The sequence below is a fragment of the Sparus aurata genome, chromosome 19 (assembly GCF_900880675.1).
Source record: "Sparus aurata chromosome 19, fSpaAur1.1, whole genome shotgun sequence".
NCBI lineage: Eukaryota > Metazoa > Chordata > Actinopteri > Spariformes > Sparidae > Sparus > Sparus aurata.
The window spans coordinates 27,728,016-27,754,092 of NC_044205.1; the positions used below are offsets into that span (position 1 = coordinate 27,728,016).

General features: G+C 43.0%; 2 protein-coding genes across 2 annotated transcripts; one reads left to right on the forward strand and one right to left on the reverse strand.

Annotated features, from left to right (window-relative positions):
• Positions 1-1,217: 1,217 nt before the first annotated feature.
• ezh2 (enhancer of zeste 2 polycomb repressive complex 2 subunit) lies at positions 1,218-16,946 on the reverse strand. Its single transcript, XM_030398112.1, has 19 exons — positions 16,534-16,946; positions 12,882-13,005; positions 11,852-11,980; positions 11,658-11,777; positions 11,442-11,562; positions 10,423-10,602; positions 10,150-10,255; positions 9,323-9,486; positions 8,883-8,980; positions 8,513-8,750; positions 8,149-8,315; positions 7,925-8,060; positions 6,994-7,119; positions 6,718-6,896; positions 6,522-6,617; positions 6,173-6,254; positions 5,958-6,038; positions 5,781-5,865; positions 1,218-5,658 (listed from the first exon to the last, which is right to left on the reverse strand). Exons 2-19 carry the CDS (start codon positions 12,996-12,998, stop codon positions 5,598-5,600), a joined length of 2,286 nt encoding a protein of 761 aa, XP_030253972.1. The 5' UTR covers positions 12,999-13,005; positions 16,534-16,946; the 3' UTR covers positions 1,218-5,597.
• Positions 16,947-17,633: 687 nt separating this feature from the next.
• Positions 17,634-19,847, forward strand: LOC115569956 (uncharacterized). Its single transcript, XM_030398207.1, has 2 exons — positions 17,634-17,933; positions 18,838-19,847. Exons 1-2 carry the CDS (start codon positions 17,779-17,781, stop codon positions 19,475-19,477), a joined length of 795 nt encoding a protein of 264 aa, XP_030254067.1. The 5' UTR covers positions 17,634-17,778; the 3' UTR covers positions 19,478-19,847.
• The last annotated feature ends 6,230 nt before the right edge of the window (positions 19,848-26,077 follow it).

The window sequence follows — 26,077 nt, forward strand, 5'->3', positions numbered from 1 at the left end:
TCACACCAGACACTCTTCACACCTGAGACTGACACACCTTTACCTCCGCTGGGTTTGTATACAGAGCGCTGAAGTCACGCCTCTTCCTGTGGACCATCATGGGACCGATTGGAAAATTAAAGTTTAATGTAAAGTCAGTCAGTTTCAGTTTGTCATCAAACTAATAAAATATCAGACTGAAAATACGTCCTCATGAAGACGACACAGCCGACAGTCTCGTTAGTAACGTCGTCTCGATGAACTCTCAGCAAGACACGTAACTCAATTATGGAGCTGCACGAGCTTCATTGTGATGTTTGTGACCTTTTCTGATCCAGTTGACTTCATGTTGGTTGTGGTAATGTGCTGATGAGACGATGTAGTTCACTGAGCTTTAACACATAACTACATGAGGTTTGAGTTTAATTATGCCAAAACGTGACTTTCTTGACTTGGAAAAGTATCTGTGATGTTCCTCAAGTTAAAACATGTGTTCTTCTCCCCTCGTTGACTCGTGAGTAAAGATCTCAGGAGGGAAACAGGAAGCCGTGACTTCAGCTGAGGGTAGTTTTATTTTGGAGGGTAGAAAAAAGAATTGGGATTCCCTCTGTTATCTGCTTCATATTGAAGAGTTTAACATCAGAGGAGAGGCTTCAAATAAGTCGTCTTTAAAGGGACAGTTCACCCAAAGTGTAAATCCAGTTGTGAAGTTTCTTAGTCCACAAACATTTCTGGAGCAGATCAGTTTGTGATCTCAGGGTTTCTGGAGACCTGGATCACCAGACGAGCTGCGTCTGTGCAGAATCTGCCTGAGAATAATGTGTTTTTAAGTTCACTTCAGTATTGAAGTAATCTGGTGATATTTGTCTGTATATCCACGAGTGAACTGCAAACAGGAAGTGCTCACAGCGAATTCTGCAAAGTTTAAAAGGAGTTTGATTTGTTTTTAAATCAAGTCTCCAGCTTCTTCAGCTGTTTAGCAGAATGCTGCAACTCTGTTTAACTGTGAAGCTCCAGAAATGCTGTCATTTTTTAGTTGAACTGTTCCTTTGAACTGTAGCAAAATCAATCAATATGCATATTTTTTACGTTTAGCTGCAGAATTTTGGCTAAAAAACATTGGAGTGTGTGAGACTCTAATGTGATCGATCATTAAACATAACGACACTTCCTGAGTCACAGCCTCTGATCGCCTCAGCTCCCCGTAACAAGTCAGTTTAAATAAAAACAGACAAATCAACCATTTATAATATTTTAATCTGCATCACTTTGAACAACAAAATCCCTGTAAACATTACAAAATCAGCACCTGTTGTCATCGGAGGAAAAAAGTGGTCCTGGTTTGACGAGAAGAGGAGTGAAAAGTTAACGCAGGCGGACGTCTGAAACGATAAATAATTCCCGGCTCAGACGCAGCTCAAAGACTCAAATCATGAATCTGTTTCACTGTAAGTGTTCAGACAGCTGACGGGTCGAGCTGCTCGTCTCTGTGGAAGTCTTCAGTGCCAGAAACAAGAAATCAAGCATTTAAATAAAGTCTCAACAGTAAAACACGATGAAATTATTAGAGAAACGTTTATTTTAACTCATGATTTTCACTTTTAATCTCATAAATTCAGGAGACGAGAGCTTCTCATCGTCATTTTTACTTTGACATTTTCAACTTTTTATTTAAACTTTTGAGCTCAATGACAATTTTCATGACTTTTCATTTCCTAATTGAACTTCTCAGAAATAAGACATTATCTCCTAATTTCGACCTTTTAATTAATAATAAACCATCTTTTTGCCTTTATATCCGATTTATTGACCTTGTCACAGTGCTGAACTGTTAGATCTTATTCACAGCAGGAAGTTTAGTTTCATCTGTTTTCTGGCAGAAACGATCTTCCACAGATTTAATTCACATGAACGTGACTTTGAAGAGTTCAGCGGTCGCAGCTGAAGTCACGTCTGAGTTTTAAACATCAGCGAATCTTCACAGGAGCCGATTTCACCGATCGACACGTCGGTCAATCAATGAAAGCAGCTGCTGGAGAGTTCAGAGTCGCTGCTTCACACGATGTCTTTGCATGAGGAGGCTCAAAAATCAGCAGTTAAATGTTTGTGATCTTAAACAAAGTGAGTTTCTACACATTTGTGTTTGAGATCAGAGCTGCAGCGAACAACCGACTGATCGATCGATTCAGTCACTTTTCAATCAATAATATCTCCTGGTTCTTAAACGTGAGGATTTGCTGCTTTTCTTTGTCCTTTATGACAGCGAGGTGTTTGGACTTTAGACTGCTGGTTGGACAGAAAAGCAATTAAAAGAATCTTCTGAATCTTTTAAATGATTAATCGATTGATCATCAGTTGCAGCCTTCTTTGAGATATTCACCAGATTGTGGTCAGAACATCATATTTGCTATTTTCATGCACATAAATTCGACTAAATCAGAGTGAAAGTCTCGTCTCCAGCCTGGAAACTTCCCAGAGTTGATTTTCCAAACAGCTGAGGACGTGTAAGGACTCCACGAGTGAAGCACCACGAGTCAGAGACCCTGAAGTCTTTAATCCGTCCATCAGACGTCGCAGCAGCACGAGACGTCCGTCCGTCCGTCTGTCTAATAAATTACAGGTGTAAGGTAAGAAAGTGGAGCTCAAACAGGAACATCTCCTCAGCAGGAGGGTGAAAATCTAAATACAGAGGCTGGTATTGCTTCAAGTCGGTCAGACGTCGGGCCAACAGCACCAGAATTCACATCAGAAAAGATCAAAAGAGTCAAAGTGATTGTTGGTACGTTATTAAAAAGGCTTATTTAACAAGAGGAAACCATCAAGATTATATGATACTGATTGGACATCACGTGGACGAGGCAGTGCGAGGTCCTCTGCAGGAGCACCAGACAGACGAGGACCCAAAACTTCTTCATCATGCAGGAAGTTACAAATCAGACGGGACTGGATCGAAGGCACGGCAGAGAGCGGGACGCAGCAGGTCCGACAAACACCTCACGACTAGTTCACGGTCCAAGTTTCCCTTCACGCTCTCACTGTGCTCGACTCGTACTCGGGCCTGTTCATCGACAAGAAACATATTTTACAAAAAGACGAGGACGTCTACAAGATCCCGACTGCTCTGAACGCACCATATTTACACCTCGTTAAAACCCAAATCTTCTGCGTGGGATCTCGGGGTTTGACGTGGAGATTTAAATGTTTGGGCTGAGTTAACTAAAGGGGCTGCTGGACCCTGAGCAGAGGAACACTGTAGTTCTCTCTTCTGGTTTTGGACTGTTGGGACTAAAAGAGACATTTGAAGGCTGTAAAACTTTGAGAGATTAATTCAGGACGAATCGTTTGTTGCAGCCCGACAACAAACACTCGACTCTTCTGTACGACTACTGAAGCTGATGGTTAACGATGTGGATCTGTGTGAGTATGAGTGGAGCACAGTGCTGCTGGGAAACCTTCAGCAGGCGGCGAAGCGTCAGGAGAACACGAGTAAGAACCTCCGTCAGTATCGACGGGGGGTTCAGGTTGAGTTTGGTAAAAGCAGCGCAGCTCAGTCAGGAGAGCGGCGCGAGATCACGACACGAAGACGAAACGTCAGCCGGACTGAAATGTTGAGAGAGTTCGTCGTCTGCCAGCTGAGTTTCCTTGCGGTGAGGATGTAGTGATGTTCAGTGTGTTCACGTAAGCACCTGAAGCTGAGGCGGCGTCACGAAGCAGCGTCGGCGCCCAAAACAAACATGGCGGCTGGCGTCCGCCCACAGTGTTTAGAAGATGTAAGTCGACCCGTCTGCTGGTGTTTTTAGTGGCGGGAGGTGACGTCACCTGGACTAAAAACAGTAACACAGATTTTTCCTGTAGGCCCTGAAGGCATCGTAAGGTTTTCAAAATAAAAGCTTGACTGGAACTCTTTTCTACATTATTTTTTTCACCCTAAATTAAAAGCAACACATTTAATATTCAGTTAACTGTTTGTATGTTTTGATTCATTCCAGCCTCTCAAATGTGAGAATTTTCTGTTTTTCTCAGTTTTCACAGATTATTTTTGGGTATGACTGTCGATTGGACAGAACCAGAACCATCTGAAGCCGTCGGACACTTCTGATTCATAATAATTTGATTAAAAGTTTTAAATTCTGTGTTGAAAATGAAATATTTTGAACTCAAATACAGAGAACCAGAACAAACAACACAACTTGTGAAGCTGCAGTGATTTAGTCGATGTATCGTTTAGTTTGATGGAAAGAAAATTAATCTCCAACTGTTTTGATAATTGATCAGTTAAAGTCGTGAAAATGTTACAAAACTTCTTAAATTTGAGGATTTGCTGCATTTCTTCCTTATTTAAGATGGTAAATTAAGTCTTTGGGTTTTGGACTGTTGGTTGGACAGAAGGAGGAATTTGAAGACGTCACTTTGAGCTTTTTTTCAATTATTATTCCTTTAGATTTCATAAGAAAGAATAACACTGAGAATGATTGATTGGTAGATTGACTGATTGATGACATAAACCTGAAGTTGCAGCTCGAATTAGTTTCAAGCTTCAGAAGCTGAACTCTGATTTGATTTGGAAACTCGAACACAGTAAAACATTCTGTGTTTGCAGCTTCTTTAACGTTTCCTGACGTCTAACGGGTCCAATTATAAACTGATAAACTAAAACAGGTTCACTGGTAACAGAACCGTTCGTCTCGGGCCTCGTCGAAAGCTCAAGTTTGGTTTCAAATATTCTTTTTAATACATGAACTCTCAAAATTATGTTTCAGTGACAAAAAAGCTGTTTGTCAAAACTGTTTTCAACTAATTGAATTCACTGCGATGAGTTCTTGATTCCATTATCTTCATTAATCTGTTCACGTTCATCCAAAACTTAAAAATATTAAATTTATGACAATATAAAGGCCAAGAAAAACAGAAAACACTCACATTAGAGAATCTGGAAAGTATTCTGCATTTGTAGTTGCAGATAAACTGAAGTGACGATCGGCTCAGCCGTGACGTCGTCGCTCTAAACACTGAAATTCGTAGCAGATTGAGTCGAGTCTGGTGACGCTGCTTCGTGAGCGGCCTCGTGTTTTACAGACAGACAGTGATGTGGCACTCGCAGGAGTGTGTGGCTGGTTTAGTTCACACTGTAGAAAAACACACAACATGACACCTGAGCCACATGTGGCACACAGTACACAGCACAGAGTCCAGAGAGCGGCTGGTGGAGGATTTTGGTCCCTGAAGCTCGAATCGAAGAAGCAGACAAGCGGTGGGTTCGTCTCCTCTCACCCAACCGGGAAAAACTAAACACTTTAGAGAGTCAGTGTGTCGGTGATCTGCACCTTCAGCTGAGGAAGATCCACGAATCCGAGACTCCCGCCTCGACAGAAGAGGAAGATTTTTTTTTTTTGTCGACAGAAGAAAAAAGACACATTTTAAAAAAGACCCAGGTGGCAAAAAAAAAAAGAAAAAGAAAGAAGAAAAAACAGCATCAAAATTCGGCTTCAAATATTCCCAGTTTTCCTGAAGCTTTCTAACATTTTGACGAGTCGTCTCGATTTCCTGAAGTGAACGTGTGTTTGTGTTTGAGTGTAAAGGCCTTTGTGTCGTTGATCCACGGGAGGTAGAAGTCCGAGTCAGGCGATCTCCAGCTCCCGCTCGATCCCGACGTACTTCAGAGCGTCAGCCTGGCTGTACCTGAAACACACACACAGAGAAACGTTAGCTTCAGTGTCTGGACTCACTGCTGAGCACATCATCGATTATTACAGCAGTTGATCGTCGCCCAACATGCCAATCAATCTGTGGCTGTTTCTGACCTGTAGTCAAAGAAGAGCTCCTCTCCGGTCTGGATGGCTCTCTTAGCAAAGATTCCTATTCTGTGATCTCCGTTCACCATCATCACTGCAGAGAAGAGAAGCGTTAGCACAGATCCGACAGGTGAACTAACATCCAGGTGTTCTGTGTCGCGAGGCTGCAGATCATCAGCTTCTTACCTTTTGCATAGCAGTTAGGATTCACTGAATGGTTTGCAAAGCGGATCTTGTTGCCTTTCCTCGTGGCATCAACAACAAAGTCTGTCGGGAACAGAAAACAAAACTGATCAGATTTTCTGTTTTTGTGGTCGTAAACAATCTGAACTGTTCTAAAACTTAATTAAAGCTTTTCAGGCGTGAACGTAAGAAGAAAACCAGCCGTGTGAGAGTTTTACCGTTGTTGAGGTTGAAGAGGAAGCTGCACATGTATTTGTCGTAGACTTTCCCTCTGCGATCGGCTTCATCCTGAGAGATGATCTGCAGAACAACATCACACATTTCATCTTACATTTGTTTATTGTATCACACTTGGATGGATGATCAACCTGGACAGATTCAATTTATTCTGCTTCTTCCCTTTCAGCTGTTTTTCCATGAACACTTTTGAAAGGAGGATGTTGTTGAGATGTAATAATCTGAAGTTAAGTTCTGGAGCCAGCAGGCGTCAGATGAACCGAATATAACTATAATAATTGTTTTTAAAGCCCCATCAGAACCCGTCTGCCCACGCCGCTGCAGTCTCACCTCTCCACAGTACTCAGAGATGAACTCGTTCTTCTGGACCGGCTCTTTGATGAAGATCCCCCAACCTGCCACGTCTGACGGGGCCAGCAGCAGGTGCTGAAACACAACACGGACCAGAGCGTCATCAACATCTGAGCAACGTTTAAACTAAACACAGAAGGTTGTAGGTGTGTGTGTGTGTGTGTGTGTGTGTTACCTTCTTGGCTCCTCTCTGGATGGAGCAGTTCTTGCAGGACACGTTCTTGCTGTCCCAGTGGTCTGCAGCGCCGCAGGTGAGGCAGAGGTCGGGGTCACACTCCCTGACTGCCAGGTAGCACGGACACTGCTTGGTGTTGCACTGAGCTTTGCACCGACAACCTGGGAAACGGTTCTGACCTGCGTCCACACCGCAGCAGCACGCGAGCAGAGTTAGTTTCATATCTGAGATTTTACTGCAGAAACTGGTTAGGAGTGTGTGTGTGTGTGTTCTTACACTCAGAGCTGCACTGGCAGAACTTCTCGCAGAAGTTCTGAGCGGTGACGCAGGGACAGGAGGAGTCGCAGGGCTGCCGCGGGTGGTCACACGGCTGGTAGTTATAGACGTGGTTGGACGAGCCGTCTGCACGAGGGGAGACGCAGCGGTCACACACGACGTTCACAGATCAGTCGAGTCTGACAGTTTACATACTGATCATGAGACTGTCTACAAACAAATCTAACAGCCCCAAGGCGGCCATTTTGTGCCGCCCTGATGAAGGCCTTAATGGCTGAAATGTGAAGTCATGTTTTTACTGAAGGCTGTCGTTTAGTGTCTCCAACTTTTTCTACGGTTCACAGTCTGGAGGCGACTCTCATCAACTACTGATTGGACTTTTGTGATAATGTGGACTTAAATTCATGATTCTCAGGTGTTTTAATATCAACGTGACTGTGAATAAAAGCAGCTAAAGGCTTCAAAACATACTCAGACAGCTGGAGTTACATCTGTAACCACTGTTGTCCTCGTTAGCTCTGACTGCAGTAGCACAAACATGTGGACGGTAAACAAAAGCACCACAACACTTCATCTCCTCCCACCATCAGAGGACGTGAAGACCGAGTAGATTAACTTCATTTCATCGCGGATCGAGTTCAAGAATTTCAAATCAGTAAGTTTGACCATTTCTCTGTCTGGTGTAGCAGCTGGAGGAACGTTCAGGACAGAGTGTGTTAACTTTAAGGCTAGTCAGCAGCTGATTGATTAACAGCAGCAGTAACTTAGTGTTTTGTTGTTGCTCTCTGTGGAGCTGATGTTAACGATCTTCTACCGTGGTGTCTGACTTTCGAGTGTTTCAGTAAAACCACGAGCGTGCGAACATGTTTGGGTTCTCTGGACCCCACCAATGAACTCCTCCATGTTTCTGCTTGCTGCAGTGACCTCTGACCTTTCTTCAGCTGGATCTTCCTGCAGTGAGTGGCCCACAGTCTGTGTTTCCTCTTCTTCTTCCTGGGCGGCGTGTCCTCGTCTTCAGTCGGAGCCCGAGCGATGATGCTCGACTCCTTCACCCTGAACTCGTAAACCTGCGCGACGCGATGCTCGTTAAGAAAATCAAACAGAACTGGAAGCTGCGCTGTGAGTAAATGTTAAACCAGCCGCCGGTCTGCTCACCTGTCTGCAGGTCTTGGTGCCGATGAGCCGGGCGATTGCGCAGAAGTTGTCGTAATACGTCCCGATGAGAACCCTGAACAGAGAGGCCTCGGCCCCGCTCCAGTCCACCGCCTCAGCCTCGCCGGTCAGCTTCATCTTCACTGGAGTCTGACAGCGAGAGTTTCCCTCTGCACACAGGACACAAACACTTACAGGAATATTCTCCAGGGACGAGAAGAGAACACTTTCAAGGTCCTTCATCACATCGACACTCATAACTTTGATCAGGAGTATTCACTGCTGGGTTGGTGTGAGACGCCAGGAAACAAACATGACAACAAGATTCAAATTAATCAAATAGTTTAACACAACTGAGCGGTCGTACCGGAGCTGCTGGTGTTGTCGTCCTTCTTGTCCTCGTCATCTTTGTCGTTGTCTCGCTCGTCTTCTTTGCTGCCCTCGCGGTCGCTGTCCGTGTCTTTGGTTTCCGAGGAGACGGTGGGGGTGCTGGGCCGGCTGTTGCTGTTCGGCAGCCGTCCGCGGCGCCGACCCACCGTGCGCTTGGAGGGCGTCTTCGCCCGCTCTGCAACCACGCCTGCCGGGAACTCAGTCACCAGCCCGTCCTGAGCAGTCACAGCACGACAACAGTGATGAACAACCTGCTGGTGCTGCAATGTAATCTAATTTCCTCCAATCTCGTCTAACAAAAACACTATTACGATGTCAAATGAATGTTTCAGAACCTGCTGACTCACCTGTACCAGGTACATGTAGCAGTCCATGCCGCAGGGTTTACTGTCCACCAGGTTCTCCAGGTTCTTGCGCTTGTAGGTGTTCGGAGTCGCATGAAAAGCTAAAAGGAGGAAATATGAGATGAAGAGTCAGATGGGAACTTTGAGGTAATTTAGTATTTTCTCAACTTTACCAACAAATCATTGAACAAACACTGATCAAAGACTTCTGTTGAGAAGATGCTACAAATATTTAAATATTAAAAGTGGAAGGAGACAGTTTGTCCGACCATATTCAAGGAGAAGTGATCACTGGAGTTTGTTTTATCTCAGCAGCCTGAATTTACTGAAGACAGTTGACTAAAACAATGACAGGTTTCCATTCATGTCGAGCGATATCTAATTGGTGCATCCGTACTTTTCAAGTTAATAAGATGGAAAGTTTATCGTGTGTGTGTACTGACGGTGGAGGAAGCAGTCGTATTTGAAGCAGCGTCTGCAGAACAGCGTGTGGAACGAGTGCAGGCTCTGCTCGCGCTGCACGGAGCGAGCGTTCGGTCCGTCGATGTTCGGGGTGCATTCTGGGGGCAGCGCGCCGGGCAGCTGCTGCTCCGTCAGCTCCTTGTACCTGAAACACACACACAGAAAATTAAAGCTTCTTATAGTCATGAACTCAAAGAAAGAACCTCTTCATCCTGTCAAACGAGTGTTCGCTCTGTTTCGTGTGAAAGTTTTCAAATCAGTTAAGCAAAGATCAAAAGACTCGGCGTGTTGATAATATTTATCTACTGATGACGACGTAAGATTATATTTATATAAAGGAGTAAACAGTCTCGCTTCCTCGTGAGGAGGAAACATCTGTCGTCTCTAAACAATGGAATTATGGGAGCCACACTTTGTTGTAAACAGTTTGTAAAAAGATTTCGCGTCATCAAAGAAGATTTCGATGTAAATAAACACCAGAGTTTGATTAAATAACTGTCAAAATTAAGTGTGCGAATGTTTTGTCTTTTCACAGCTGTGTAGAAACCCTGACTCGGTTAAAGGAGTTCCTTTTTGTTCCTTCTTGACTATCAGCTGATTTTACTCAAAGCTTTTACAAAAGGTTGACAGCTGCTAACGTGTGAAATAAAAAGAGGAGCCAATATCTTCTCTGTACCAACACAAACACTTCCACTTCCTACAATCAGTGCTGTTAGAGAGTCACAATCAAATCAAACTTCTGCAGGACAACAGAAGAAAATGTTATCTTAAAACTGAACATTTAACAACACTCAACAAACCCACTCACTTCTCTTTGAGCTCCTCCGTGGAGCCCTTGTCGGGGAACATGGAGGAGATGGCTTCAAAGATCTTGTCGGAGGGAAACTTCTTGGTGCTGTCGCTGCTGGTTCGGCCTGGAGACGACACAAACACGCTTTCCATCAGAGCACGAAACTCGCTCTCTATCGTCCGTCAGTTAACAAGCAGCAGCGCGTGGCTGCTTCGCTCTCAGTACGAGTTAAAGCGAACAAAGTCACCTGGATTGCAGACATAACAACCACGTCAGGCAGAAAGGACTCACTCTCGTTGTTGACGAGCCCGTCCTTGCGGGCGTCCTCTGGATGCTCCTTGCTTTCACACAACTCCATCTTTTCTACCTTGAAGTCCTGCTCTTCCTCCTCCTCATCATCCTCGTTGTCACTGTACTGAGACAGAGCGCTGACCAGCTCCACGAATATCTCGTCGTTGATGAAGCCGCACTCTGAAACACAAGACGTGATATTATAAAGTTACGCTTTGTTGACTGATGAGCTTTAAAACTCATGAATCCATTATCAGACCTCCTGAATCACATCTCGTCTCCACACCAGCTGTTTGCTTTCTGAATGGAAACCTCCTCACAGATTTTTAACGCAGTGCTATTTTCAGTCTGAACACGACGTAAGATATTGATCCACTCTGTATCAATACACAGGAGGAGTTTCCTGGGTGTCAACGTTTCTTTCAGCTCCATCACAGTTCGATGTGTAAAGATGAACAGATCGTTGGTTTTATGTCCTGACTTCCTCCGTTTACATTTTTAAAATACTTTAAAAAGATCAGAGGATTTCACAACAACAACTCGACTTAATCCAGCCGGCTTTTAGCAGGTTGAGGCTCATTCATGCTCCCGTTACGTCTGTTTCAGCCATCACTGCTCAGACACTTCCACGTGTCCGTCGCGGTGGAATGGATGTAAAGTAGTACAGCCACCAGATGATGCTGCTCAGAGGTCTCACACAGATCTCCACCTTTTCTTTGCCGCCTTCCAACCCACATTTAATTCCCGTTCAGTCTCAAATTAATATCACACAAAACTTCTCGCTATCAGTTTCTCAAACCTGCCCAGAGTAATCCCTCCTCTCAAACAAATCAATAAAGGATCTCTGAAAAAGAAAATAAACACAACAACTCCAACACCGTCACAGTTTCTGGGTCTTTTTTCAGCCTATTTTTTCTTTTGGTGCACAAAAGTGGCGAGAAAAGAAAAACCTGATCCTGTTCTTGATATTAATGATTGAATTTGCAAGCCTTGTTCACCACCATCAGTCTGACTCTCACCTCTGTCTCCGTGGACTTTGCCGTCATAGTTCTTGATCAGCTCTTCTATGAAAGTACCGTCCTGGTCCAGGATCTCGTCTCCCATGTAGGGGATGTTATGGAGCACCGTCTCATCCTCCACCTGATGCAACAACATCACTCAGATCAGGTTACAACTTCTACAACTAGACACAAACATACTTTGAGTGCATCTCACACAGATTTCGACACACACACCATGAAGTTCTGCTGCAGCGGGGACCACGAGTACATGACCGGGACCGAGGCCACGGCGTTGAGGGTCTTCAGCGGGATGACCTGCCGGGGGAACTCGGAGAAGCCGCTGTCCACCGTACACTGCAGATAAAAGGAGCGGTCAGAACACTTTCTCCACGCGTCCGTTCACTGAGGGACGATGTTGAGCTGCTCACCTCTCGGGTTCCTCTCAGAGAGCCGACGGACGTCATGATGTGAACTGGCTGGATTCTCCTGGTCCTCCACTCCTGGTTCAGAATGTCCGTCCGGTCGTTGATTTTCTGGCGGTTTGTGTTGAACATGCTCTGGAAGGTTGACGAGAAAGTGAGTAAGTGGTGAAAACTTGATGTTTGATTTCTGATGTGCTGGAGCAGGTTTGCAGAGTACCACCACAGTTTCATGCGCTTTTATCTAGTAATCTTTCATAAATATAATGACTTAATTTAAAGCTACCCTGACTTATCCATCTCTCTGGTGATTGATTACAAAACACCACAGGGACTAAATGCTGCTGACGTAGAGAGGAAATGAGAGGGTGGGCATCGCTGGAATGCAAACTTCATATTTCCTGTTTTTTACTTTGCATGATGAAATACCTCCGCTGAGGAAACTGTGTGTAGATTTTTTTGTCAAGTCTCCACATTACAGTAGCGTGGCTAGATCTGGTGTTACCCACGGTTGACAGAGAACATCAGCTCTTTGAACCTCGGCGCTCTGGAGCCCACACGAACAAGAAGTCCATTAAATGCTCAGAGTCCAACGGGAAGTTAAAAATCTAACATTAATGTCAACTGTGTCAAACCTCCGGGGCTCAACAATGTGAGAGTTTCACTCACATCTGCAACTTAAGAGACACAAAAACAAATAACCTCACTGTGCTCGGTCAGTGATTTCCAATTCACCACAAACAAGTTATGAAAGAAAGTACCGAAACACTCTCTGAGCTCTGAGCTGGAGGGAGTTGTTAAGTATGAGGCCACTAGATTGTAATTTCTAGAGACAGGCGAGTGTGAAAGAAACTGAAGTTCTGAATGAAACAGTTGTCGTGAGGAGGAGCGAACAGGGAGGACGCTCAGCAGCAGCAACAGCTCAGCTTCCACTAGAAATGTGACCCACAGCAGCACAAAACATTTTGGATACAGTTAAAGTTGAAATGAAAACGTGTGTGAACGTCTGCTCAGCGTGAAGGTCGACGTGAGGACAAACCTTGACTTCATCAGCCCGTCTGAAGCGTTTGAGCTGCCGAAGCCGCATGTACTCAGACTTCACCCTCCTCTTCCAGCAGGCGGGACCTTTCTCCGAGCGCTTCCCTGTCAGCACCATGATCAACCTGCAGACGAGCAGCAGCAGCAGGAGGACGAGGTTAATAAACACTGACAGACTTCACATTCAGATATTCACTCTTTGCTTGGACTTCTTGACTGGATGTGGGGCTGAAACATAAATAAACCAAACGTTACGACCACATGAAGGTCTGCTGCTGATTAGCTCCAGTTCCAGCAGCCTTTCATGTGTTCATCGCTTCCACATTTGAGACTTTAACATGAGTTATTATCTTCCCCCACTGATATAAACCAGTGCTCTGTACTGGTGCAGTCGATATAATGTCTGCTGCACAGAAATATATGTTTAGGTCATTTCATAAAACCAGTCGTTTGGATGGAAGTCTGAAAAGAAATATCAAAACAGAAACTGTAGAAAACATAAAACGCACTTCTTTGGTTTTACAAAGAACAGAAGAAGAAGAAGAAGCAGTTTATCTCTGTGACTTGACTGTAATAAGATAATGTTCAGGTTTAAAACGCAAAAACAATATTTACAGGAGGCATCAACTGGTCTTTGATACCAGCCCACACATCACAGTTCTGTCCGGGTGAAGTGAAGCACCTCATAAACTGTGTTCATTTTCAAAAACATCTGTTCTATAAAATGTTTCTTGGATCTTTAAAACTGTGGGAGACTGCTGAAGGACGACTTTCTTCGTTAAAAAGAAAACTCTTTTATCTTACTGCTTGTATTACGTGATGAAAGAGTAACTGTGTGCAGTGATACAGAAAATACATGGTGTCATAAAAACAGCCTCTGTTCAGCGTAAACATCAAAGATACTTCAAACACAGGTGACGGGATTTTCTACCTTTTACCTATAATCCTCTCTTCGCTGGAGGAAGTTGAACAGGAAATCCATGTGTGCACTTTGTTTGTTCTTTCATAACTCTCTGTAAACTACAACAGTTGTGTGTTCGCCAGTAGCAACAAGATCCGTTTGCCAGCTCGACAGGCGGCGTCAGTCGCTGCCTACCGGCCCGGCTGGTCCGACTGAGATCTCACACTTTCGATTAGACATGTGAGACGGCTGTCATGGAGACACGCTGGTACGCCATGTGTCAGATCGTGAGAAATGTGGAGGAACGTAGTGGTACGAGACATTTCCACCTACTTAATCTTCAAACCACAGACTGAGTTGAGATTACAAGCGGCCAATGTGGAAATATAATGGAGAGTTTTAGTAAATGTTTCAAAGTCAAAAGGTGTTTTGCTGGCAACACCAAGGTTACTGTTCCGTTAGATGACTCTATTCTTTAACTTCCTCTCAGTTACAACGCCTGAGATGTTACAAATCGAAGCTCACATCTGTCCCTTCTTTTAAATAAGTTCATTAATCGCCCTGGTTTCATGAAAACCGCTCACTCGCCATCCAACGAAACACTTTACAGTTTACGGGCATTATGTGATTTTAGAGAAATTTAAACTCAACAATATTAATGACGTAATGGTACAAACTTAGAAATATGTTTGTTTTTTTAATAGCTGGATCAACAAGCTGTTGTCAGAGGAAAATAATGTCCCAGAACACCGTTTGAAGCTAGAAAATAAATGAGGACACCCTTAGAAAACCTGTGTTTTTAACATGTTGAGACATTTGGATATTTAATATCAATTTTAACAAAAGTGAGAGAGTCAAGCAATATATATCTTAAGCATTAAAACTGAAGAAAATACTTCTTAAAACTGAAGAAAATACTTCTTAAAACTTTCTGTAAAATGTAATTTAAACAAAGAAAAAAAATTGTTACTCAGCATTTTATATTAGTTTGGTGTCTTCCTGACTGTTAAAGTGAGAGTGAACGGCGTGGTGAGAGCCAAAGAGCGATCGGAGGCCTTCAGAAAGGAAACTGTAGCAGCTTGTGAGTCTGGTAAGAGATTTAAAACTTGAAATCAGCTGTTCCCACTGTCAGGAAAATAGCCTACAAGTGGAGGACATTCAAGACATCTGCCAACATGCTGTGGTCTGGCAGTCCAAGCAAGTTCACCCTGAGAGCAGACCGAAAATAAGTCTCAAAAAACCCTAAAATGTCATCACAGGACCGACAGCACGCTCTTGCTACTGCTGATGTGAAAGTGCACGCATCTACAATCAGAAAGAGACACACAAGTTTCATGGGAGGAAACCTTTGCTCTCCAAGAAACATGAAGGCCAGACTGAAGTTTGACAGAGAGAACGTAAACAAAGACCAGGACTTTTGGAATAATGTTCTCTGGACAGTCGAGTCTACAACTGAATTATTTGGACACCAGAACAGACGACATGTTTGCCGTAAACCAAATACAGCAGTCCAGGAAAATAACCTCACACCAACTGTGCAGCGTGGAGGTGTCGGGGTTTGAGGATGCTTTGCTGCAGCAGCACCTGCTCAGCTCACCATCACAGAATCCACCATGAATTCTACCGTGAATCAGAGAGTGCAAGAAGAACAGGAGAGACTATCACTGCAACAAGACAACAAGCCAAAACACACCAGTCAATCCACCAGGAACTGACTGAAAACTACAAAATGGAGTCCTGGAAAGGCCGAGTCGAAGCCCAGATGATGTGGGTCGACTTGAAACGGGCTGTACATGCAAGAACCTCCTCAAACATCTCACAGCCGGAAGAATTCTGCGTTGAGGATTTGGGCAAACTTTCCTTGAACCGATGACGGATACAAGTAGCATCTCATTGAAGTTATTTCAGCCACAGTGGGAAACACCAGCTGTCAGGGAGGTAAGGTGTCCTAACTTTTGTCTTAGTTAGAAATATGCATTTGTTTGTAGTGAGTAAATCAAGGTTGATCTTTGTTTTACCTGTAATTAAATCACTTTAATTTCCCAGAGATGAATAACAAGAAGATTGGCCATCGATATGTGAACTGAATATTTAATTAGCTGTCTTTTTTTTTTCTTCTTCGCATGATTAAATAAACAAAGTAAAACAAAACAAATCGTGCTGTCCTTTAAGGTCAGTTTGTTTATTCAGTCATGAAACCAAAGTTTCTTTATTCAGTTTCGGGATTAAATATCAGTCAATGAAGATCTTTCTCTTCTGATTAAAATGTCTTCCCCTCAAAACTACAGAGTGCTCCTTTAAGCTGTGTATCAACATTAACTCTTCTGGGTCAGAACCGTTTCAACCCGCATTCTGGACCAACAGAGGACGAGCTAGCTAAGCTACAAATAACAAGCAAGCGTCAAGCTAACGATAGCTCGGCAATGTCGTGCCAAGTTTGTATCCCCTCAAACTGAGTTTCACCGAGCATGTACACCGTCTCACTGTGATCCGGGATATTAAAGCTTCAGTTCACAACGAGTCGTAAATGTTTTTCTTCACGGGACCGACGAGAACAAAGTTGGTGTCTTTTGCGAGGGAACCGATTCTGACAGGGATACAAAATTTGGCACGACACCCCGGCGTGCTAGCTAACAGTTGGTTAGTTAACAAAGATTGAGGCATCCACAAAGCATTAAGAACAGACCCGGGTCATTTGAACCGCGACGAACGTGCTGGAAATGCCGACAGCAGCACTGACAGCTTCTCTTACCTGCACAGGAGGCTCAGTCCTCATTCAACGGGGTGATTCGGGATGGATATGACAAACACGGTCCTTTGTGTTGGGGATTAGCTGGCTCCGTTTTCCGGCTAGCTGTAACGTTAGCTCGGCGGCTAGCTAGCTGTTAGCTCAGTAGGAGGGAGCGATTCACTTTGCGCGACACCGGCTTTACGTATCCAGAGTCGGCAAACAGAGAAGCTGCCGTCCCCCGCACTTTAGCTCCGGCGTCCGCGCAGAAGACACAATGTTTGTGGATAAATCACGCCGTTTAATTTCACTCTGCCTGTAAACAATTTGACCAATTTCAATGTTTCCGCCTCAGCACGGCTGCGGTTCAAACTGCTCACCGTCTCGCACTCACCGCCCACTACGGCTGCTGCAGATTCAAGAGGCGCCAAACGTTTGGGCCAATCACAGAAGCCGACGTTAGCGCTTCTCAGTGTGGTGTCACGCGATAGGTCAGATCGTTTCGCGATGCTAGCCAATGAGAGTGAGCGCTGCGCCGGGGGGCCTGCAACGGGGACATGTGGACAGGTTCCCTTTGTTCTCTCATATGTCAACGGAATAAAAACACTAAATATGTTGTTTGACAGCTGAAATATTCGCCATCATGCTTTATTTTATATTTCCGCACATTGTAGATGACGCGTGTGAGTTGTCACATTCACGTCGGTGAGATAAAAACGCGTTAAAGAGAGATTATGAGTTTGTTTTACGGACACCTGACGTCATATTGTTGCATTTAATGTCGCTGAACCCCTGTGGTAATTAACACCGTCACCTCGGCGGCCGTCTCATCAAGGAGATGTCTCCTCTACCTGCTGACAGCTCAGGTGAGAGCAGCAGCGGAGGTGTCAGCTGTTCACCTGGAGCCGGACCGCTCCGAGCTCGTGGCTGAACGATAAACAGCGTCGGTTTGTCCTGAATATAAACAGGAAGGCTGCAAAGCAACGAGTTCACTGATTTAATTGTGTGTCGACAGCAGCAGCAGGGCAGGGGTCGGCAAGTTTATTTAGCCCCGCCCCTTCCCAACTGCCATTGGCCGACGTATCGCCACTGTCTACATGCTGCGTTCATAGCCGTCGGAAATACAACAGAAGGTGAAATCAAAGTGTATTCATGAGGCAAGAACTGAACATTTATTCACCACAGCAGACTGAGGAGGACATGCAGCAGTCACAGAGGACTTTAACTGAGTTTAGTGGACATGTTATTTGAATTATATGTGGTTATGTAATGTTAAAGACACAATCCGTGTTGTTAGTAGACCCTCATTGTCTGTTTATCACCTGGTGGATGCCCATGTTAATATCAGCTGTGGCCAGGGCTGGACTGGGACAAAAAATCGGCCCTGGCATTTTTGGCTCAGACCAGCGGAGCACAACCAGCTAGTATGTATGTGTTCCCCGAAGGAATGTATTTTACCAGTATCCCAAACTACTAACTGTAACTATGTTACACCCCTGCTGACCTTAGAAGTCTATCAAATAATCATCGTGGAAAGCAAATAAGTAAATTTACTCAACACATAGTTCTACCTCCCTAAGTATATTCTATTTCAAGCATGATGCATCATCAACATCCTAAATATCAGAAGTTTAGCGTCTATTGTTGACTCTACCACTTTTGTCTGCTCTGTGTAGTTCAGTTCTATGATCCTTTTTATTTAAATCATCTCTAATATGTATTTTCTGAATTTCCCTGATGTAGCAGCTCAATTCTAATTCTTCAGGTTAAAAGGTGCTCCTAAAAAGCTACAACATTGTTATGTCAGGCTAAAAACAGACTGCTTTATGAACTCATGCAAAGCAACTTGTCTTAAAAGCATTTGACACCACTCTTATTCATACCTTTTTATACTTGTTTTACACTTACTTTAGTGATACTTAAATTGCAGAGCTTGTATTTATCATTTAGCAGTTTTAAAATCAGTTTTTTAAAACATGTTTAACCACAGCATAGAGGGTTGCTACAAATTCAAACTACTATGCAGCCTTTCAACACACTTTTAACCTAATTATCTAAAATGCTATGATGACACTTATATTGAATCTGTGTCTATAATAACCACACCCTGACATGTCAATGTGACATCTGTCTTGGTTCATTTAATTTAGCTTAAAATATGGACAACTGACTGCATAATATGTGAATCAGAAACAGAAATGCTTTACAGCAGCTCCCATTCAAAGTCAAGAATATGCAGAAAAATAGTAGTAGTAGTAGTAGTAGTAATAATAATAATAATAATAATAAAAAATAATAAACTATTCTAATGTTCTTTGATTTCTCCAGTGCTTTCAACACTATACAGCCTGTACTCCTGGGGGACAAGTTGGAGCTCGCGGGGGTGAACCAGCACCTCACATCCTGGATCCTGGATTACCTCACTAACCGGCCACAGTATGTGAGGACTCGGGACTATGTGTCGGACACAATAATCTGCAGTACAGGGGCCCCACAGGGAACAGTCCTGGCCCCTTTCCTGTTCACCCTGAACACTGCAGACTTCCACCACCAATCACCTCACTGCCATCTACAGAAGTTCTCTGACGACTCTGCTGTCGTCGGCCTCATCAGGGACGACGGAGCCTACAGAGAACTTATTAAGGACTTTGTGGACTGGTGCCAGCAGAACCACCTCCAGCTCAACGCCGGGAAGACCAAAGAGCTGGTGGTGGATTTCCGCAGGCACAAACAACCCTTCACACAGGTGAACATCCTGGGAACAGACATTGAGATGGTGACATCTTACAAGTACCTGGGAGTTCACCTGAACAATAAACTGGACTGGACTGATCACACTGCAGCGACATATAAGAAAGGTCAGAGCAGACTGTATCTGCTGAGGAAGCTCAGGTGCTTTGGAGTGCAGGGGACCTCCTTACCTCTTTCTATGACTCTGTGGTGGCATCAGCCATTTTCTTTGGAGTAGTCTGCTGGAGCAGCAGCATCTCGACAGCAGACAGGAGGAGACTGGATAAACTTATCAAGAAGGTCAGCTCCACCCTGGGATGCCCTCTTGACTCAGTGCAGGTGGTGGGAGAGAGCAGGATGATGGACAAGCTGTCAGCACTGCTGATGCAGGAGTCCCATATAACTATCACAGCACTGAGCAGCTCCTTCAGCAACAGACTGATACACCCTCAGTGTGTGAAGGAGAGGTATCGCAGGTCCTTCCTCCCTGCTGCTGTCAGACTGTACAACCAGCACTGCTCCGTATAGACCTCACCCTGCACTCTGCACTGTGCAGTATGTCTGCACAAAGGTCACTTCTGTTTTTGCACTATCTAGTCAATTTCCGTAACACCCATATTTATTATCTGTATTTAAAATCTACATTTACAAAAACAAAACAAAACAAAAAAATGCTGTAAATTTTGCACTATATCATGTAAATATGTATATATGTCTATTTATTTCTTCCCTTTTTAATTTTATTGCTTATTACTATTGTTTCTGTTCTTATAATATGTCTCTGTTTTTTTTTTAATATTCTGTCGCTGCTGTGACAAACAAATTTCCCCGCCTGCGGGACATTAAAAGATTTCTGATTCTGATTCTGATTCTATATATATGCTGCATAATTATAATAGAAGTCTACTGCAACTGTACTTTTTTTACCATTAAATGTTATTTTATACATTATCATATTTTATAATGTTCTGTCATGGACTATGTCACTTCACTGCTAACAGAAAAGAAAGCAGCTCACTGCCAGTTGCAGCAGTACCCATCAAAAATCACAGTTACATGTCAGGATGTGGTTATTATAGAACTATTCAATATTTAACTGTCATGTATCATCACAGTAACAGCGTTACTTACATTAGCAGCTGTAAACACATAAAAACATTATAAAACACATCATGTGGTCCTCTTTAAACACTGGGTGGAGGTGTATATTTTGGTAAATAACCACCAGTTCCAAATAAATGCCGAGTCTAATTTATTTTGAAAGAAGGAAGATGTGACCACTGACACTGCACGTTTTTCTTCTTCGCCCTTTTCACGTGTTGTTCCCAGAAGGATGCCAGAGAATTCACAGAGAAGCTGGCGAAGTTTGTGACATTTTCATCCCGGAATTTTGTGAGGAAGGAATTAAACGCCTGTTCCAAATAAACGCCTGGTTATGGAGCCAGAACGGTGACTTTAAAATTTGGCATCCAAAAAAAAAATTGGCATTGAAAACAAAACCAGTACTGAAAAAAGAAACATTGTCATTGAAACATTTGTATTGAAAACAGTTGTATTGGCATTGAAACAAGTATTGGCACTGAAAAAAGAAAGTAATTCAAATAATTCAAATCCGAAAATCTTATCATTTTATTTTATTGGGATTTTTTTGTATTTTTCAGTGACAATCTTCAGATTTTTTCTTCATGTCACTTTTTTTTCAGTGACAGATTTTTTTTACAATGTCATTTTCCATTCCTATAAAATAAAATGATAAGATTTTCGGATTTGAATTATTTGAATTACTTTCTTTTTTCAGTGCCAATACTTGTTTCAATGCCAATACAACTGTTTTCAATACAAATGTTTCAATGACAATGTTTCTTTTTTCAGTACTGGTTTTGTTTTCAATGGCAATTTTTTTTGGGGATGCCAAATTTTAAAGTCACCATTCTGGCTCCATAAATCAGAATCAGAATCAGAATTCCTTTATTGGTCCTGCAAACGGGGAGATCTGCGTGTCACAACAGCCTAATCAATAAACATGAATAAAAGTACAGAATAAACAATATATAATAAAAAGGTAAGAAATATATTCTTACATACATAATATGTACTAGTGCCCCGCCCCTTTCTGTGACATCATCCCCATGCTGCATCATTCACATTTAGTTTAATTCATTTTATGGTAAAAGTACAGAACAGAAATCAGTAACACTTGAGCTGAGGTGTCCAAATTACCTGAATGCACCTGATTACAATATTAAAGTAATGTAACTTGATTACATTCAGTTAGTTTTGGATTAATAACAAATGAAGACCAGAGAAATTAAATATCAATTAAAAAAGCAACTTTTTGTGTATCCTGTTAACAAGTGTTTATCTTTGTTTGTTCTATTAATTTTTATCTTAACTTTTGACAAGAGAAGTAACAGTAAATATGATGCAGTTGAGTTTCTCCGACAGGGATTCGAACTCAGGATAAGAGTAAATCCTCTGAACACAGATCACCTGCTCTACTGACTGAGCTAAACAGCTTTCTATGAAGAGGGAATTCTCTGGTAGAAATGAGGTAAACCACGTCAATAAGTCCAGCCCACAGATTTCCTGACGAATCCAGGTGGTGCATGCCAAAAGGGGCGGTCTCGCTCGTTTCCCGCGCGAAGTTACTGCATTTCCCTCCAAAACCTCAGATGTGTATAAATAATGGCTGACTGATCGTCACTCTGTTTGGAGCTGCTCTTCTCTGAGGACGCGAACACGGTGAGTAAACTGTTCTGTACGAATCTGCTTTATGTGTCCAGTTACCTGCTCAGTACAGGTGTATTCATGTCTATGTGGGAGGTGTACAGATAGTTAATACTTATTGATCTCAGGTAATAAGCTCAGGTGGTGTTCCTTCATATATCAGCAGCTCCACATATTAACTACCGTCATGCGCTGTAAGTGCTACTTATGTGCGGGTTATAATGGAGCCAGCCTCCCTCTCATGTGGTCATATTTGTTTCTAGCTCAAATGTTTCTGAAATAACTCTGAACAGAAGCTGAAGACGTCTCATTTAACTGTTAACTGTTGAGGTAAATTCAGCTGGAACATAATCCTATAATTACAGCCAGTTAAATCCGTGATGGACGTTGTGTTTTGTTCCATGCACCAAACTCCATTGTGATTTTGCTCGTTTTTATCTCTGCCATGTTAATTACATAAATAATGCACAGTTAACTAAACTTTGGTCACTATGTAAATACAAGACGGTAGTTTCGGTAAAGTCGGCATGAAGTTTTTTTTTAATTAATTTATTATTCAGAACGCATGAAAGCTGTTTAGCTAACGTTAGCTGGTCAGTGTAAGTGAGTGGTAATGCTATGTTAGCTAGCTGACTTTAAAGTTGTTACAGATGCACTGCAGGTTTGGAAAAAATGTTAGCAGCGGCTCAGCTGCCTTTATTAACGGGTACCGAGACTATAACGAGCTTATAAAGACGTCTGAGTCATTTAATCGTCGTGTTTTTACAGACAGGTTTGCATGTTAGCTAACGTGTGTGTCTGTTGTAGAGTGTTAGCATGAAGGCATTATCCTGCTGTGTAATGTTAGCTTGTTAATACTAGCATCGTTACAGCTGAATATCTGAGTACAGCACAGTTAGCTAACAGGCTCCATGTGTTGTGTGTAATAATGTCTGAGTATGTTAGTTTGTCAGCATCTAGAAGCTCATTTTGAGCAGCTAAAGTAGTTTATACACACAATATGCAGCCTCATTGTAGCTGCACAGAATGTATTTAGTGTGTTTGTCTCAGTTCTGGTTTTATGTGTTATTAAACTCACTCCACTGACTCCATGTGTGTCAAAAGATAGACTTTAATTTGATCATATTACTTGTCTATAAAGCACTAAATTATCTCAGGATTTAATACATTTGGTTTACTTTTGGTTTACCTTTAAAAAAAACCACATTTATTAAATCAGATTATAGCAGATTTTATAGTGCAGAGTGATGTGAGACTCCTGAAGTGATGTCATGCACATGGTTACAGACTGCTATACCATTCTTTATTATGAAATTATTCTGTAAGAAATCCCCCTTTTGCCAGATGTATCTGTAATCTGATTACTTCTGTTTTACTGCTACAATCAGAATATATATTCGCACACACATACACATATACATGTAGTCATCATGTTATATTAAAGTACTGCCTCCTCTCTCCAGGTGAACAGTGGGACTTGTCTTCAGCTGCAGGTGGAACAGCTCTGACCTGTATGGTGATCAGACCTGGAGAGGAGAGACACCTGGTCCAACAAGGTCAGTGCAATGGAGGTGCAAAAATTAAAGGCATTAAGTGTGAGATGCGTCAGTTGCTGTTCATTAATACTCTAAAATCAGTAAATGATTCTGGAGGATAGTCGAGTCTCATTCACAGGTCGTTGAATACCGACAGTTTGGGTTGGTAGAAGCCACTATAGTGTCTCTGTTAGGACACGGCTCTTTAAATTTAGTAGTATTTTAAATGTTTTTTGTTTACTGAGAGGAAATATAAACAGTCTGTCTGTTTAGAACACCTGCATTTATTTGATCTCATTTATATATAATATAAATGATATAATCATATTTTATTTAACATGTATATCTACACTGTTCAGCCACAATATTAAAACAACTGACAAGTGAAGTGAGCATTGATCATCTTGTTACAATCAAATGTTCTGCTGGGAAACTTTGAGTTCTGTCATTTCTGTGGATCTTTTGACAAACACCATCCACCCAAACACTGTTCACACCAACTACGCCCCCTCATGGCAAAGAACCCAAGGTGTCAAACTGGCCTCCTCATTCTCCAGATCCCAATCCAGTTGAGCATCTATTGGATGTGCCAGAACCAACTCCCATCCATGTTGGGGCCCCCGTGGATTGTTCTTGGTTCAGACTGCATCCAGTGGAAGCTCAGTTGGATTGAGATCTGGGGAATCTGGAGGCCAGGTTGACACCTTGAGCTCTTTCCCACATTCCTCGGGTCGTTCCTGAGCAGTTTTTGCAGCGTTGCAGACGCGTTGTCCTGCTGGGGGGGCACTGCCGTCAAGGAGTGCTGCTGCCATGAGGGGGTGTGCTCGGTCTGCAGCTGTGTTTGGGTGACTGGTGTTTGTCAAAGAGACATCCACATGAATGCTAGGACTCATGGTTTCACAGCTGAACATGGCATTGGAACACAATGATCCATGTTATTTATTTCACCTGTCACTGGTTCTAATGTTGTCGCTGTCAGTGTTTACACATGTTAAATACTTTATGAATTAGATCAAATAAATGCATTTAGGCACTGTAACCAGACCTGTTTATATTTCCTCTAAGTGAAACAAAACCTGTTTAAATGACTTCCTCTTCCTTTGAACCCTGTGGGTTTTGAGCTCGGACTTATACATTTTAAATGGACAGCTTCATTTATGTAGATTCAACATTAACATAAGCCTCGGCCTATTCGACCAGCAGGCCACTAATAAGGATCGTATTCAGTTTCTCACGTGCAACTGTGCGGTAGTGAAGTTTTTGGTTGAGAAGCGGTTCATGTGGTCTCATACATGGTAGAGATGCAGCAGACTGAGCTACAAACACCAGCAGAATTACCGGAAACATGTTAATTTCTGTCAGCCTGAGTAAGGTTTTGCTTGAGCAGTTGTTAGTTTGTCTACGTCCTTTGAGTGTATAAACTATGTTGAGCAGAGCTTGGTGTTAACATTGGCGTTCTTATATGTGGTAGAAGTGCAGTGAATTGAGCTACAACACCATCAGAACTGAGCGGAGAAGTGTTGTTTTGGAGGCCTCGTTGTATAGAGCTGTTTAGGGACAAAAGTTCAGTGACAGTAATCCAGTTGTTAGTGGTCTGCCAGGCAAACCTGGTGTTATCATTGTAAGTTACAGGTTAACTTGACCGGACTTCAGCTATCTTCAATGGCAAATGCCCGAGTGCTGTCCATCGGAGCTGTAAGGTGTGTTTTCTATGAATGGCAGTAGTCAGGCCTTTGATCAGCTGCTGGTATTGGTAGTAGTGTATCCTACGAGCCCTTGTGCCATCCCGCCAACTTACAGGTCCCTCATGTTCAGACACCTATGGTATGGTAGAATCGTGCACAAAGTGTACGTGTTTAGTTGGGCCTCGTGCCTGGCTAGGGACATGCTCAGGGCCACGGTAAAAGCTCGCCTGACGCCACTAAAGCGGCTCCGGTCTCTGCCCTCATCTGTCCATGCCGATCTCACTCGCGAGTTCAGTGTGTATGGGCGCGATGCATTTGCTTGAAGATAATGTTGAACTCTGTGATAAAACAAAATAAAATATAAAATTTGCAGGAATTAAATTTCTTTGCAACTGTGTGTAACAGCATCCTGCTTGATAACACTATGCAGAGATCATTACAAAGCTGTTACAGGGCCCTCGGCCTCACTGCCCAGCAGACCACTAATAACGATCCGATTGTGTTGTGGTGACGTTTTTCGTTCAGAAGCAGTTGTTGTGGACATGTTCATGGTAGAAGTGCATCGAACTGATAGCTTCAAACAGCTTGAGCGGTTGTTAGTTTGTCTGCGTCCTTCTGAGTGTACTGAAGGTTGTTTTCAGTTCAGGTACATCTCCACTTGAGCGCACAAATGTGCGTTCAGGGAGTGCTTGATAAGCTTTATGAAGCCTTTGAAGTTGTTGTTTTACTGGAGAAACATCGTGGTATAAAGCTTTTCAGGCTAACAGTGTTAGCTAAACAATTTTGAGTGCAGTAAGCTACAGCAACCAGATCACCACTATAGAGTTCGAGGCACAAAAGTTCAGTAACAGCAATCCAGTTGTTAGTTGTCTGCCAGGCAAACTGGTTATC

Coding starts and splice junctions, on each gene's coding strand:
- ezh2 (XM_030398112.1), bottom strand. CDS start 12,998: ATGGTGCTGACAGGGAAGCGCTCGGAGAAAGGTCCCGCCTGCTGGAAG. Junction 10,603..11,441: donor CAAAGTCCACGGAGACAGAG/GTGAGAGTCAGA, acceptor CTTGTGTTTCAG/AGTGCGGCTTCATCAACGAC. Junction 6,897..6,993: donor CTGCCAGTGCAGCTCTGAGT/GTAAGAACACAC, acceptor GTGTGGACGCAG/GTCAGAACCGTTTCCCAGGT.
- LOC115569956 (XM_030398207.1), top strand. CDS start 17,779: ATGTTAAAGACACAATCCGTGTTGTTAGTAGACCCTCATTGTCTGTTT. Junction 17,934..18,837: donor CAGCGGAGCACAACCAGCTA/GTATGTATGTGT, acceptor TGATTTCTCCAG/TGCTTTCAACACTATACAGC.